Source organism: Haliaeetus leucocephalus, unplaced genomic scaffold (genome assembly GCF_000737465.1).
Source record: "Haliaeetus leucocephalus isolate CR32 unplaced genomic scaffold, Haliaeetus_leucocephalus-4.0 Scaffold848, whole genome shotgun sequence".
NCBI lineage: Eukaryota > Metazoa > Chordata > Aves > Accipitriformes > Accipitridae > Haliaeetus > Haliaeetus leucocephalus.
The window spans coordinates 16456469-16473802 of NW_010973284.1; the positions used below are offsets into that span (position 1 = coordinate 16456469).

A 17334-nucleotide genomic window follows, 5' to 3' on the forward strand; every position below is an offset into this window, starting at 1 on the left:
GGGGCGCCGGGCGACCCCCGGTGTGTCGCAGCCCGCCTGCGGGTACGCGCCCCGTCGCGCCCCGCACCCTCGTCTGCCCCGCTCGCCCCGTTCTTCACGGCGTGCCCGGTTGCGGCCGGGAGCGCCTGTCGTGCGTCAGGGTGGCGGGGAAGACGGAGCGCGCAGAACTAAGCCCTGTCCCCCAGGCGGTGCGGTTGAAGCCGCCCGTCGGTTCCTACACTTGCCTCGGACCTCTGCCCGCGCTTTGCTCCTCCGCCGAATGCTCTAAATGAAGTTGCGTTAGCTTGGTTTCTTTCGTAGTTAGGGGTGAGCAAAGAGCACGCAGCAGATTTTGTCGAGTGTTGTTTTTAATAAAACGAGCGCAAAGATCTCGGGGGTCTGGGCGGACGGTTTTGTGCCAGGCAGTACTAATGCGAATTATTGAGCCTCTCCGTTTCCCGTGATTGGCTTGTTTTCTTTTTCTGACGTTATTAGGAGGCACGTGCGCGCTTTTTTACTCATATGCCACGTTCTTTTTCTCTGATAGAACCAAGCACTAAGTGAATGGGTTGATGGGGAAACGAGGGGTAGAGCGGTAATAAAAGAGCATTTGGGGGCAAGACAAACTGCTGTCAATATGACAGTCTTTCACTCATTTCAGGAAATACGAAACTCTTGCCCTTGGATAACAGCAGGCTAAGGTGTTACCTTCCAAACACACGTACCCTACCGATCTGTACAGATTTCAACACGACAAAGAAAAGAGTCTGTTTTAGGAAAGATGGCAACATCCTGTGACTGTTTTGGGGGGCAGAAAAAAGGGGACAGAAAGGAGCAACTGAAAAGGTAGAGGATGGGCTTAGTTTGGGGCACATGACGTTTAAACTGCTGCTGTACAAGTGGTGACTGAATTTGTATGAGTAAAGGGGATGCCCTTAAAACTAATAGATAGATTAAAATAAAAACTTTGAGGGTAAATCCCTAGAGGACACTAACTGAAAGCAGCAGGATGGAGGAGGGCTTACCTGCTACTCACTAACTTGAGAAGAGAAACTGTGGAAGGAAACTGAGAAACTTCTACTTTTTTAAGTATAAAAGGATCAAAGGAAGAGTGATATGGAAAATGGTGAAGGTGATGTAATGGCCTTAAAATTTACTAGGAATTTATTTTTACCTCTAGGGACTTCAACTTCATTGGCATCCCAGAGGAGACATATCAGTGTAGTTTTGGGCAGAACTGAGCAAAAGTCCCTATTATATCCCTAGTGAGTAGAAAAAACCCTAGATGTTCCCTCTTTAGAGCCCTTTCAAGAATCAAGACGTTAAGTTAATGGGTTTGTAGCTGGTTAGTGACTTAGCAGTGCTAAGGTAGCTCAGAGAATTTGAAGCATCTCTGGCAAGAAAAACTTTTTGTATGTGTTTGTGATCCTTGGCCTGATATAAGCCCTTGATGTACAGCAAAGGCATGGGGGTTTCTCCCGTTTTTAGAACAGCAGAGATGGTGCAGGCTCTGACATTTGTTCAGGAGCTGTACAACCTTTCTTCCTGCAGTTTCCTTCACTTGACTTCTAAACAGCATGTTGTATTTTGTGAGATAACTCTTTTCCCAACTTCTGTATCTACTTCTGTGCTAGAACTCAGTAAACCCTCCAGGTCATAATTTCAGTTTATTTAAATTCTACTGGATTCGACCTTGAGTTAATGTAAGCTTGTGCACATCCATTCAGTTCAATGGCATTTCAGTGTTCAGCCTCTGCACTGCTAACAATAAGTAACTTGCCTGCTGGTAATTCTCATAGGACCCATTTTCTTAAAAGATGCATCAGAAATAGTGACTATAGACAGGGCAGAAAGAAGATTATAACATTAAGGCTTTCTTTTCTGAAGCGAGTCTGAAACCTTGAACAGTAAAAACAAGCAAAAACTACTTGCTTTCCAGTTACTTAATTTTGATTGCTTTTGGTTCTTAAGAATCCACTCAGTCCTTTATTGTGCCAGAATGCAATGTGATTGTTTTAAATAGTTGCATACTTTTAAATAGTTACAAACTAACTGAAAGTTTGAAAGTGCATTTAAACTATACTGTCTGTTAAAGTCTTTCCATAAAGCACGTGACTGGTCTCCGTGTGAAAGCAAGGTGCTAACTTCGAGAATAGTCTGCATTTCCTAGCCACCGTGCCAGGTGGTGCTCTTTCAGAAATGTTAGCATGCTTATGGCTGAACTGGCACATAGTCAACATAGCTTGACATGTATTAAAGATGGTCCTCCCTGGAAGAAGCTGTGGCAGCCGGGCGGGGTGGGGAATACTCAAAATTGCCAGGGTGTAGCAGATACCCGATCTCAGAATTGCAGAAGACTTTAGCTTCAAAAGCTGACAATTTGAGGTTTTTTTTTTCAGGGGCAATATATTGTTTCTTAGAATATTGTCTGAAACCATATTCATTCTCAAACCCCAGTATAGCAGTTCTGTGCAGCAATAAAAACATGCTTCTTTTTCTCTCGTTTTAGGATTCAGGGTTAAGATTCCACTATGTGGCTGCTGGAGAAAGGGGTAAACCACTCATGCTGCTGCTTCATGGCTTTCCAGAATTCTGGTAAAAGTCCCTACACACTTTTCTTGTATAAAAGAGGCTGCTTAAGATACCCAAGAGTGATCATCTCAGCTTAAGTATCCCCAGTGTGATCCATTTTATGTATCTATGAGTACTAACCAATGGCATGAAGTTTTAGTAGTGAACAAACCATTCAAACATTTTTTGACTGCAGCATCCACAAAAAATTCCTGCAGGCTAACGCAAACCAACCATCTTTTTTTGCACGGTCAGTCCATTTTTCCCCAAGTATGTACACTTCTCTTCGAACTTTGGGGAGGAGCTGCTCATTTTTAATGAATTTCCTGTTTGAATAACATTGGTACTATATGGCTAAACTTATGAACTATAGCAGAGGGTGTTAAAATAAGGATCCATTATATGTTAAGTGCAATACGGATCGCTACACTTATTAAAAATTTAATTTTTAACTAGGGGAGGGGAAGAAGAACTATGAGTTCTATAGGCCTGATTTCAGAATGCTACTCAGGGAAAAAGGTTCTATTATTAGTTCATCACAAGATGAATGATGCATCAAACCCAATCCTAAATGTTTGTTTTTAACAATGAAAAGCAGTCATGTGTCTAATGATTTAACCAAATTGCTCAGGCTGTTATTGCCAGGTTTAACTAGTGAAGCATGGCTTACAGAACTGGCACTGAAAAAACAGTAAGGGAGTAGGGGAAGTGATAGTGCCAGTAATTCAGCCAGTTAAACGATCCTTTTCCTTTCTAAACTCAGATATGGAGTTAGGGTCCACTGTTGGAATTGTGATCTTTCAAGCTGGACTCAGGTCATTCCATGATAAATTGACCCAGATAAAGCAGAGGTCAGTTCTCTTCCCTTAGCAATTTCCTATAGATACTATTGGCCTTGAGGATGATGGTAGAAAGTCATATTTATTTTAAGATAAATTTTTGAAGAGGTAGATTGTCCTAATAAGAAATTGCTGTCTAAAAGGATTAAAACTGTAAACTTTCATTAAAAAGACAGTTAGATGGGGAGGTATGCATATTCTATGCAAGCATTATGCATACCTGGCATAACACATATTCTAACACAGTAAGACAGCTGAGACTACAGCTGATTTCCCCTATAGTGGGAATAATAACAGAAAATTTAGCATTTTTATATACGTATTCTACTGAGATCTGGTATATTACTTTCAAAAAGCAGAAAGCTGTTCTTACAGTTCAGAATGGTGAGTCATGCTTTAAGTGACAGTTAATATATTTTATTATCTGACCATTCAAAAGGAATTAATAAGAAACTGTTATATGGGTCACTGGGACCACCAATAGCATAGTTTATGTAACTGTTTTTAAAAAGAAGACTACATGCTAATAGTCTATAAAATAGTCATGCTACCAATACTGATGTTGGTTTGTTGATTCAATCAGTGAAGAATTTTGTATGCAAGAATAGAGATTGTTCTGAGAGCAGAAGATAAAATAATCACAATTTAAGAGATATCTAAAGCAGCGTCAATTTTGTATTGTTTGGTTAGTTAAAAAAAAAGGATATGATTTGTAGTTACAATTCTTAATTGTAACAAATCTCTGCCTTCCAGTGTCTCAAGGTTATAAGTAGGACAACCATAACTGGACAATACTGACCTTAGCAAGTGATTGAGAATGTCTGAAGATGAAAGATCACTTAAGAATATAATGCACGAGAGCTATTAAGTGCTTTAGTTGTATAAGAACTTGAAAATCAGTACCAATGTTGTGGAAAGACAAAATATTTGAAATTGGGCATAATGTGTTGAGACAGCTGGGTACCTATAAGACTTGTGTGTGAGCTGCTGAATTTTGTACAAGCTGCCTTTCAGAAATAATGTGATCAGAAAGTCACAAAATAGTTTCCACGATTCCACCGCATGAACATGAAAGCATTCACCAATGTTTCCAAATTCTGCTTGCAAAGCAGCTGTCCGATAGTTACATTTCATATGTTGTAAAAGGATTTATTTGACTATAAAACCTACCCATTTGGTAGGTCAGACATTTGGTGATTCTTGGACTGTTGTGAAAACGGAAGATGAGGATAGGAAGTAGACATTTTCTGAAAACAAAAATAGTATATTTATTTATTTATGGGCCTCCTTGTTTCTTCTTAGTGAAATATATAGGATAGCTACAGCAGTTACCATGGTAAATTCAGCTTCCAAATCATTGTATAATGCCTTTAAAAATTTCATTCCTGGAGATAGCTAAATCTTGTATTTGCATTATGGCACTGAAATGAAAAGGTTCTGACTGTTCTGTTTTTATGAATACAAATTTCTATAATTTATCAGTGTTACTGTAACATTACTTATGTCCCTAATAGGCTGGAGGCAAAGCTAAGGTGGAAGAGCCAATGGTCTGATATAGACACTGTTTGAATTGAGGTAGAATTCTGTGCATCACTCTTAGGATCACTGATGATCCAAATGTTACATAATATTTATCTGAGACTGTTGAAACAAGCAGAAGTAAAAGCTAGATCCTAGCACAGAGGGATGCAGCCATTATTATATATGCCTAGAAGGATCATGTTTTTCGTATATCTTATATTGCAGTATAAGATAAGGCTGTGTCTGTCTTGGTACTGGCTATTCTGTAATTTATTTGGTTTCAATAACAGTTGAACGGCAGGTAGTTCTTGCAGGATGAAACCCACTATTTTCTTGTTATTTTTGCTTCATAACACACATCTAGTCACTACATACTATTACAGAATGAGGAATAGCCTTTGCCTTTGTCTGAGTTCGTAATTTTGTATGTCTTTTAATATGTGTAATGTTACCACTCTCTTCCATAGAAACACAAGCAATTAAATACTTTCTGTAGTACCAACACATTGAGAGATAGTTCTAGAACAATTCTGGTAGTATAGAGACACAGATGAAAGTGTACATAATATAAATCATATAAACTTCACCAAGTTCATGTGATATTCATTGTATTTCTTTCTTTGGTTTATTTAGTGTATGAATTATCTGCCATTCCTTTTCTGACAAAACACATGCCTTGAGGCGTGTTTCCCTACTCCATCAAAATGTGTGAGCAAGCCAAGGAGAAGAGAAAGCTTTTCAGACCTTACTTTTTTGATGGTACTATAGCTGCAGGGATAAAACAGAATAGTCCTCTGCATGTTCTGGTTTCTGCCTGCTTCCTTTGCAGCAAAGGGACCATGCCAGGAACTGCTGAAACACCCAGGCTCTGGCCATGCCCCCTTTCTGACAGCCGCACTTCCTTACTGGGGAATTCAAGAAGGGAGCACAAAACTGTTATAGCCACAAAGGACCACCAGCGTACCACAGAAGGAAAAAAGAATCTTGTTGCAAAGCCATGCTAATTTACCCTCAACTATTTGGGAGCAAAAGCATTGAGTACATTTTGGTATCATACTGCTTGACCTTATAACTCCAACTTTTTTTTTTCCCCTTTGTTAGGTATTCTTGGCGCCATCAATTGCGGGAATTTAAAAGTGAATATCGAGTGGTGGCCCTGGATTTGAGAGGTTATGGAGAAACAGATGCTCCTTCTCACAAAGAAAATTACAAGTTAGATTGCCTGATAACAGATATAAAGGATATTTTGGAATCTCTAGGTGCGTTAGTAGAAGACAAACTACTTAGCTCATAGATGACTTGATTTTCTGGCAAAAATCCCATAAAGATCTAGCACTGATTTTTTTTAAAAACTGCATTCTCTTTAATATATACACATAACAGATATGTATAGATAAAAATCTAAGGATACTCATATTTTATGGACTGTTATCAATGAAAAAGGTTTGTTTTCTAATTGTGATGCGTATGTCAGTGTAAACAATATGTAAAGGTGATTTTCCATCATGGGTTTAAAAAAAATCTTCCCTATGTGCTGTGAAATCCAGCAGTACAAACCTATGGTCTTTTTCCCTAAGAAGGTCTTTGCTTACTCCTAACCATTGCACTTAGTGGATAATGTTCTGAATTAAAGTCTAATAGCACTTGTAGACCAAAGAATTTAAATCAGTGACGTTTTTCTTGCACAAACAAGATAGAATAAATACTGTGGGCTTTATAAAGATGATGACAGTACATCTGCTGTATTAAAAAAAAAAATCCCAAAATACTACTCCTGCACAGTAGTCAGTTCTCAAGAGCTGAATCACTCTGTCTTATACAACAGTGAGAAGAACAGAAGGGAGAACAAGGGGCACATTGCTGCTCCCTGTGGCAAACACACAGTGTAATGGTCTAGAGCTGAAGTGGGTCTGCAAAATTTGCCCCTCTGAGTTCAGTTTGAAGTGTAGCTGTTCTGGCAATAAATTTTAATACCTAGTGAAGGGTATTTCCCTTCCATTCCAATAGCAAGACAAGGGATTAGACTGTCATTGCCTGATTCATTTTAATTCCCTGGGTACTCTAGGGATAGTGAAACAACTTACTGTATTTCACATGAAGAAATAGTAAAACAGTGATTCCAGTTCTAAAATCTGAATTTAGGATTTGCTCTGCTTGTGATGTTTGAATATTGTCAAAAGATTGGGCAGGCAGTCTCCACACTGTGTTTACGTTTTCCAACCTTTGCTGGTTGTGTTAATCTCCATGGTAATGCCATGGTTATGCTTGTGAAGCGCTCTCATCATAATTCAATTTCATAGGGATTTAAAATTTTTTTGGAAAAGTATTTCTGATGCTTGTTATCTTTGTTTGCTCTAACCCCACATTAAATTCTTTTGGAGAACTTGATTACATCAAAAGTGCTCCAGAAGATTTCTATTCAAGAGAGGGGTTATAAGGTGCGTTGACAACTGTGTCCAAATTTATGTCAGAATTCTAAACAGTTTGGCTTTTATACATTTCATTTGTAGTGTATGTGCTCAGCATTACAATCCTCAATGAGGAGGATGATGGTATCTGACACTATAGTATGTATTCCAGCAGTTAGGCTTTCAAAAACTCAGTCATGATTTCTCTCCCTCCTTTTATTGCTGTTAAATTGCCACTTTATCGATGGAAGAGTAAGTATGTGAATACCGAGAACTTTAAAAATTGCCATCAAAACAGTATATGGAGAAAAGCTACAGGTCTACTAAGGATATAAATATTTGTATTTATGTGTGTATATATATACATGCTATATATGTGGCTATTACGTATAATGCCCACTTTTTGCATAATGATGATGTTCAGTGCTTAGATAACCTCCCATATTCAGCGAAATTCATAAGGATTAGTTTTGTTCAGGAGGGGCTCAGGAGATGGCTTAGTCTTTCTGTCTGCAGTTTTAAACTCCAAATACCCTAAACGTACGTGCATTATAATGGCTGCAATTTGAATTGTATATCTGACCCTACATTGGCCAAGATGTGAACAGGGTGGCCATTTGGATACCAAGTGACTTTAGTTTGACATTGAGGTAGTATAGTTAAAGTGTAATTGAAGTCCAATTAAATAATTTTAATTATCCGTTAATTTTTTAACTATAATAGTGCAATATTTTTTCTTGCCATTAGTAATGGAAGCAGTGCAGTATTAAATAGTTACATTAATAAATGTGCTGGACCTCCTATTTTGCCTAATAATTATTTTATTGTATGTGATAATTTGTATGGATACAAATTCTACTGAAATAAAAGCACAAATCTGTGTTTATGTGATAGGATACAACAAGTGTGTGTTGATTGGCCATGACTGGGGAGGAATGATCGCTTGGTTAGTGGCTATATGTTACCCTGAAATGGTGACTAAGCTGATTGTGGTTAATTTCCCTCATCCTTCTGTGTTTACAGGTGAGTTTTATAGTAGTCTTTGTTAATCCAGAGCATCTGCATTTTCATTATGATTCAGAGTGTTTGCTTTGAGGTTGGTAAAGAAGAACAAGCTACTTGCCCCTTTAGATGTTCAGTAGGTAAGTTGCCCGTACTCAGTGCCTGTCACAATCTGGACTGTATGTTAGGAAGCATTAAGGTATCAAGTATTTGACTTTTGGAAATAATTTATTGTAGGAAGTGGGAGTGCTTGCAACCAAACTTACTGATGTTTTTCTTAATCCTTGAAGATCCACAAATATAATTTTCATATACGTGAATCTGTTTTGTACCACTTTGGCAGGATAAAATTCCCTGAAGAAGGGTGTATATTGTATTACACCTAGGTTAAGTCCTCACTGCATTATTAAGTCTGCATAAAACAGCCTTTGTATAAATGTGAATCAGACATTAGAATTTAATCGTGATTTGGATGACAAGTGACAATTTATGATCTGGTACAATATTCATTGGAACAAGACAGCCTTTCCGGGCCACTTACTAGAGGCTCAGGAAGGTACTATTAGTGAGCTGAATTCAGGATTTAGGTGCACTAGGAGAATTTGTTGTGTGATAGGCTTTGAGCTTGTCTGCTACCCAGAATTACAAAACATTTCATAGGGATTAGATCAACATTCAGTAATTAAAATGGAAGTAGTATCTCACTGATTTTAATTTCTTCAGTTGCTGACCTTACCCTATTTCCATTTAAAAATTCATCCCATTTACCCAGAGATAGTTAAGAATATTTAGTGCAGCTTTCATTTTCTTTTCAGTTGAATGTAAATCTGACCTTACACCACCCTGGAATCAGAACCATTCACACATGTTGTTCTCACAGTGTTCTTGAGCACCTTTCTAGGATATTAAAGAACATTTTGCCAGGTAGTTAGGCCTCACTTACACAAGGAAAGGTCTGTTCACCACCACCTGAGCAAGCAGGAGCTTTTTGCGGTATTTTTCACTGAGAGCAGGAGCCAGGCTGTATGGAAGACAAATACATTTTAGTATAGTATTTCTTCGTATTTGTTTGGATATTTGTTACAGTACAAAATCTGTTCTGTAGCTTGATAAAGTCTCCCTGGATCAAATTTGTTCTACTGTGGATTAAATGAAAATATACAGTTTATAAATTGTGAGGAAAAGTGAACAGTGTTGATGATGGTCCATCAAGGAAAAATATAATGGGTGATGCAATTTAAGAATGTATAAGATAGGAAAGCTTAGAAGATAGCTGACACTTCAATTTATTTGTTTTAAAACCCATTTTTGTCCACCCAATTTTGTTTTAAAACCCAAGTTGTTCAAAATTAATATTTCAGAGAGATCTCCTATGTTGGGAGTGCAATTTTGCCTTCCTGAATTTGCATCTGTAAAGGATAAGTTCTAGACTTCCTAGTACCTGCATACATTCTGTGCTTGCTTTGAGGAAGTTAGATATTTGAATGTCAGTGTTGGCTCTGCAACTCATTGGAGACACAAAATTATAATTAAAAAAAAAAAAAAAAGACTTAATGCAAATTTGGCTATATCATTTTCTTTTGTTATATATGCTTCAATGTCTTTAAAAAGTGATGCTATGTAATCTCGATTACGGTTCCTGAAATTGCCAAGAAGACAACTGTTAGAAAAATTCTGTACTTTCATGAATAAGATTGATGCTGTCTTTAGAATATAAGTGGATTATCATCTACAGATTTCTGTGCATCATGTCTTTGATGAGAGAAATACTTAAAGACTTCTATTTATGCCTCTTATTCCACAGCTGACAAAAATGCTTTGGACTAGCTACACAAATAGATCTCTAAGTGAAAACCTATGATGCAATTAAACTCTCCAGTGTCACTGCTCTCGCCTAATCTTTGGCAGGCTTCTGGTTTGCTGACTGTTTCTGTTAACACATATAGAAGAAGTATGTTTTAATGGCCACATCATATACTTACTCCTGAAACAATAATCATCTTTTGTCACATAGCATGCTCTAATGTAATATTTTTAGAACATGCCTTTTAAGTTTAAAAAATAGTAATATTAACAGTAATTTTGTTTGAATCATCAGTTTTCATTTTTAATTCATGGGCATTTTTGTTTCAGAATACATTCTACGACATCCATCACAATTGATTAAATCTGGTTACTACTTCTTTTTCCAAATGCCATGGTTTCCTGAATTCATGTTTACAGTAAATGATTTCAAGGTGAGCAAAATGAGTGCTCTTGTTTATATATTTAACTATGAGTGATTGAAGAATTGCTTCCTATGTTCATCTCTTCTGATGTAGTTATAATTATAACTGGAAAAAATACAGAGCTTTCTGAATTTTCTTATTTAGCTTTATATCTTTATATAAAGTAGGATATAAGTGTGTATAGTCTCTGAGATTAACTCCTGCTTTTGCATTTCTGGGAGTTCAGGTACATACTTTTAACCTCCAGCACTACAGTGCATAACTCCACCTGGACAGTCAGCTGGTTTTACTTGTGCCCATGCCAGTGGGACACATTTGGTGCTTGGGGAACGCCTGCTGACTTACCTGAAGCTCCTGTGTGCAGTGGGACATCCTCTTATCCCTCAGAGCCTGCTACAAGGCAGGCAGCCTGGGTGTCTGGGCATCAAATTCAGCCAGGTGATTAATTCTGCCTGAGGAACCAACAAGGCCAACACCTTGTATAACCTTAAAAAAATAAGTACAAGTGTATAAAAAGGGAAAAAATGGCTGCGGGCGTGCATCCTCCGACATGCATACAGCCCAGTGCAGAGCTCCAAGTGCTGCGTGCACACAGGGCACAGCAAGCTGGGGAGGTCCTGAATCATTCTCCCTCCCACCCTGTCAGCTGCTGGGGTCCATCCCAAAGAAAAGTCTGTGCCTGCGCTTGCCTTTGCCTGTCACAGGTGGCAGGTCAGGGTGCAAAGCTGAGTAACTTGGTAATGCTGGTATTTGGCTGTACTTGATAATCCTGAAGTAAGTTATACCAGAAATAAGTTTACCGTGTGCTTTACACATAGCTCTCTAAAAAAGCATTTAAACCATTCATTATACTCTAAACAATGCATAAATAGATTTTAGAAAGATGTGTCCTGTTAAAGGAGAGAAATCACGTTTTCTAGCTATCTTACATAGTGGCTGCTTATGCTTCCTTTTGTAGGTTCTGAAAAGTTTATTTACTAGCCAGGCCACTGGAATTGGAAGGAAAGGCTGCAGATTAACAGCAGAGGATATTGAAGCTTATCTCTATGTCTTTTCACAACCTGGAGCATTAACTGGACCCATTAACCATTATAGAAGTATTTTCAGGTCAGTATAACATTCTGAAACAAGGTAAAATGTTCTAGGGACCCCTGGAGGCCAAAAGTGGTATTGCACCTTCTGCCGCTGAAGTAAAAGAAAAACCGCAAATTCTGAAGTCTCACCAGGTAACAAATGCATTCAGTGTCAAGCAGTGTGATGCAAAGTGAATTGTATGATGTATCCACACAAAACGGTGAAACAGCCCGAGTGCAGATAAGGAAAAGCTTTGTTTCAGAATCTAATAAAGCAAAAGCCCTTCCTTGTTCACAGAAGCCATGGCAATCACAAAAACATCTCTAAATAATACTTACAAAATTAATATCAATTAATTGTTGGCATTACGGTTCATATTATCTAATAATAAAATCTATGAAGAGCTTATTATTAGATAATACTGCTAGATAATATGGCATCCAAGTACGTTGCCCTCACTTGTAACTTTACAAAACCATGTCTGACTTTAATTTTATTCTGTGTGGGCTGGTTTGCTTTTGTTTTTTTAAAAGATGGGGTAATTTGTTTTGTAACTAAGCCTAAAACTAACCCTAACTCTTTTTTTTTTTTTTTTTTTCATTCCTGCTTTGGTCTTGTCAGACTCACTGGCAGCAGTGAGCACATATAGCAGGAAGCATGCATAGACTAAAATTGAGAGATAGTATCATAATAGGAAATATTTTTGCAAGCTTAATATTTATTTTATTTTCTCAAGCAGTTTTCTAATGGTTTTAACTTTCTTGGAAGGAGTTGGCTTGGCCTTAGAGACTGACACCCCCTTTTTATCTACCAAAAACTTAACAGGGCCAGAAGGTCTTTCACTCTGCATATACTCTATTTATGACTTACAGCCCTAACTTGAAGGACTATACCAAGAAGAGTGGGACTGAACTCTTCTTTATTGCCTCCAGTCTTCAACAGTGCTAAATCTCCTGCATGCTTCTCTAACACAAGACCAGCTTCCCAATATTCTTTAAAAATGACAATTCTCTTCCTTCCCTGAACTCAGGCAGTAGGTGTTTGAAGTAGATTAACTTTTCATTTTCCCTGGTCTAATTTAGTGCTACCTTTACTGCTCTTTCTGTGCCTTCCATGCTGTCACTGTCAGGAGAGTGGTCAGCAGGGAAATGCTGGGAGGAAAATAGGGATCTGAGCTAGGTGCTGCCTTGTACAGGCTAAGAAACAAAACTGGAACGAGAAAGTAGAGAGGTGGTATATTTTCTTCTAAACAAGATAACCCCAAGCACAGACGCCAATGGGGAATAAATGAGATGGCTGTGCTGGTAACAGTATACTTATTTAAAGCTATGCAGAGAGTGGCTGAGGACATCAGCTGGCACGTCCAAGGGTGAACGGGGAGCTCTGCGGCTGCATGGCAGCTCCCTGGCCCTGCAATTGCACTGCAGGAGCCCCAAGGGTAGGGCTAATGAGGAGCTGGAGAGGCATGGGCGCCCGGAGCCTTGTTTGTTACATTTGCCACAGCACCTCGCATCAGTGAGTGTGCGTATTAACCAGATGCTTCTCTGACAATAACAGTGAAATATCTGTGATAGCTGATAGCTGAATTGCTATGGGATTCAGATAAGATGAATGTAAGAGTTGCATATGTTTAAACTATTGTTCCAGGCCTTTTCAGGCTCAAAAAAAAAGCCTAGTATCAGTTATTAATCAGAACGTATCTTTACAGATATTAATTCCTCTGTGTGTATGTTTGTGCACTGTTTGCTTTATTTTCCTAATGAAAGTATATCTGTACTGAATTCAGAGAATATTATTTTAGGTGCTGTCAGCCACAATTCAGCAGCCTTTGGACATGAAGGAAAAGATTAGTCTTCAGCTCATTCAGTTCTTGCCACCAATTTTGATGGTCACCCTTTATGGGATCTGAATCATTAAATATTAAAACTGGATTGAAATTTTCACTTCCTCTCATATAAGCCATTAAGCAGCACTTAGATACGAATGACGTATTCACCATAACTCCCAGTGGGCTGGCACTGGTGACCTACATGTTAGAGGTTTCCAACTCATTACTATCTACCTGGAGTTTCATTCTTCAGAGCTTAATTTTTCTGGAAAGTTATTTCCAAAGAGATGATTGAAATCGCCTATTTCCATCCATCACCAACACATCCTTGTATAAAGAGCACAGCAGTTGTTTCTTTCACTATACTTTAGATACAAACACTTTTGTAATAAAAATCATAAAGCTTTTGTGTCATGCTTGGTTACGAGAGATAGGTAAGCATTTGAAGTTTGAATTTCTTCTGATACGGCATTTTTTTAGAAAACGGGATTAGTTCTCTTATAGCAGTTAAGTATTTCACTTACTTGTTTACAGAAAAACTGTATAACAGTGCTGTATGAAGGTTTGAGTCTGTTTTTCAAAGACTTAAACTTCACGAGTGGAACTTCCCTTTCTAAATATGAAATCTGCATGTTAATCCTTGTTAAAGGAGATTTCTAGAAACTTCAGGCATCATATCATGTCCCATACTCCAGGCTGAAAAGAAATATTGCTCATAGGCAATGAAAAATGACAGGTTGTTTATCTATGCAGCACGTGTAAAAAGCCCAGAAGAGTTTTCCTAAGTGAGGCTACAAATCTTGCAAGGCACTTAGACACAAAAGAAAAATAGTAAACCCTACGGTAGTGAAAAAATACACATATAAATAGTGAAGAGATCCAGGATACTGGATTTAAAAGGCAAAGAGGTTAGTCTAAATGCACTGAATCAGATTATCACATTATCAGTTTTTAAAACTGATACTATGAATAAGCTATGGTTCAGTGGGTGAGGTCAGGTGTTTGCGAAATGAGATTTTAAATCCACTGCTACAAAAGCCATTTTAAGAATTTTCCTAATTCATCAATGAAAAATTAAATTATTATTTAAAGTGACCTTTTATTAATATTTCTTGACATCGTGTGTAAGTAGAGAGGAAGAATGTCTTCAAAGTCTCAATTTCTTTGTCTTATTTTAAACTAATGCATGCCATCTTCTTTGTCTTTCCCTTTTTACAGAGCATAGTCTCTTAACTAACTCCTAAGTTTCAACCTAGCACTTAAGTATGTCATAAGTTTTTTTTCAGAAAATCTTTTTTATACATTACTGGTTTAAAATAATCATGTTTGAGCATTAATATAATAGAGATTTGTGTCTGATCAGATGCAATCTGTTTTGAATTGTCACAGCTAGTCTGTTACAATATGTGGCTAAGATTAAACAATTCAAGCATAAATTAGATAAATTTTTCAGTATCTTTGAAATAGATGAGCTGGAATAAATTCTGGTGGGTTAGTATGGTTTATGTTGAAATATATTGTATTAAGAATATATTGTATTAAGAAGAAATAATAAATTTTTACTGAAAGTTTAAATAGGTCATTGTGGTGGTATAATTTTTATTCACATTTTACTTTCTAAGGGCTTTTCTTGAAAATACTCTTCAAACGTCTTATAATGTATTTATCTTTAAATGCTTTCTAGTATGCCAAAGCTCTAGGTTGTGATGTTGCAGTTTTAAAGAGGTTATGACTCCATGAAAAGCAAATTTTTAAGGAACAGTTTTCTTTCACTGTGTACAGTTGTAGGTATTTAAGTCCAAGGCCTTCAAAAACATACTGTAGCTCTTTGTGAAGGGAACTCTGATGCACTTCGAATGTTAGCGTGAATTTCGTAGATGAGTGAATGTAACAGAATTCAGTTCAGCATTTCAGACAACAGTGTTCTATAGAACATCTTTTTCTACGAATATTTTTATTTTTAGCTGTACTACATGATATTTAATTTTGAATAAGTCTGAAACACTCTAGCTGGTATCTTCCATAGTGTCCAAAAATGGCAGCCTGCCATTTCCTGGATGACTGTTTTCTGGTAAGACAGTTTGGCTGCTCAGCTAGCTAGATGCCTTGAATACTGTAGTATAAATGTGATTCAAAGCATCATATTGCATTAAAACCTACTTGCAGTAAATAATGCAGGTTCAGAAATTTGCCATAGCATTCATCCACCAAGGGAAAGCCACTGACCTACAAAATTCTGGCCATCTTGTTCCACATTCGCTTTTACAGGTATCATGGGGCTCCTGAGCTGTGCATCATGCTGAAACATCATTCATGTTCCAAAAGTAGGACCTCTGTTGAAATCCACTGCTAGTTACAGACATGTTACAGTAAAAGTATCTTCTAACAATTTCACCATCCTTAAAAACAAAGGACTTTGAGTCACAGGAGTGTTTTCTTGGTATTGTAGGAGATATCCTGCAACCTAGAACACTTGCCGTGAGATTCACTGAGTTGATTTCAAAAGCGAAGTTGACTGAATTCTGTCTTGGTGATTTCTTTGTTAAAATAAGACCTAAATAAGTGTGTTTTATTTTTAAAGCTGCCTACCTCTGCAGCACCATGAAGTCATCATGCCAACCCTGCTGTTATGGGGAGAAAGAGATGCGTTTATGGAAGTTGAGATGGCAGAAATTACACGGATTTATGTTAAAAATCATTTCAGATTAACTATTTTGTCTGAAGCCAGTCACTGGCTCCAGCAGGATCAACCTGACATAGTGAACAAGTTGATATGGACCTTTCTAAAGGAAGAGACAACAAGAAAAAGAGAATGACTGTTCGTACATGTTTTAAGGGGTCTACATAAAAGCTTTTCAGATTTAAAAACTAATTGTTATCAGGGCCATATTTCCAGCCTGCCTTCTATTTTGAGCTCTGTTAGAGAAAAGTGTTTTCAATGTACTGTACATTTGGACACCAATGTTACTGCTAAAAGAAGTGGTGAGTATGAGAATGTATGATACCAACATTGGTTTTACCTGTATACTTGTATTTTGCACATAAAAACACCTGCCTTAAGATATATATGTATTTGTACAGAAAGAAAGTCATGGAAAGTTGCTTGGTCTTGTTTTCCCCCTTGCTTTACAGTTTTCATGTGTGGTGCCTTTTACAAATTTATAATGAAACAATAGAGTGGTGCCATACTGAAGGAAGTCATGAGTTTTCATTCTAGATTCACCTGAATTTTTTTAATGTATTTTACCATTAAACAGTAACTAACTCTTTTTATTATCTATATTTTAGCATACTGAATGATTGAAAAATTTCTGGGCACATTTCTAGTCTTCAAGTGAATAATGATATGTATCTTGTTGTATTGTTGAATGCAGCTGCTTTGTGCAATGTGTTTTTCTTTCTTGACTAAAAAATGGTAAACCTGTACACTCGACAAGTCTGAACAAGAATGCAAAATTAACTGATAACATGTATCAAATCCACCTCTGTCTAATAAAAAGGAACTTACACTACTCCCTTTATCTGACTTGCTATGGAGAGATTTCTTACTGAAGCTAAGAACTGGGTTTGAATAGCTGAAGTGTGTGTCCACTGTGCGGCCTTCCTCATGCTACGATTGTTGTAGTTTCTTGGAAATAATGCCTCATTGTTGGCATTATCCTTCCTATGTTAGCAACTACTGTTCTTGTCTCCAAGAACTGCTGCCAAGTTCCTGTGTTTATAGGAGGAAGAGACACAGTCATTATGGAAACAGAGGGTAGAATTAACTTGCATGTGGTGGCAGGGGAGAAGAAACGTGGATGCTAACTACGAAGAAGAAAAGAAGCACGAAGTGTGAGTCCCCAGAGGAGGCGAGTCACTTGCCTATAGGGTTTCCAGAGGCT

The 17334-nt window shown here is 37.6% G+C and overlaps 1 protein-coding gene across 1 annotated transcript in view; it reads left to right on the forward strand.

The window, feature by feature from the left end:
• The window catches only part of EPHX4 (epoxide hydrolase 4), a 20712-nt gene extending 3751 nt beyond the window's left edge, over positions 1–16961 (forward strand). The window contains exons 4-9 of the mRNA XM_010582753.1: positions 2489–2574; positions 6012–6169; positions 8213–8341; positions 10454–10557; positions 11507–11655; positions 16032–16961. Coding sequence (XP_010581055.1) covers positions 2489–2574; positions 6012–6169; positions 8213–8341; positions 10454–10557; positions 11507–11655; positions 16032–16266 — 861 coding nt within the window. The 3' untranslated portion in view covers positions 16267–16961. The remainder of the gene's footprint in view (positions 1–2488; positions 2575–6011; positions 6170–8212; positions 8342–10453; positions 10558–11506; positions 11656–16031) is intronic.
• The last annotated feature ends 373 nt before the right edge of the window (positions 16962–17334 follow it).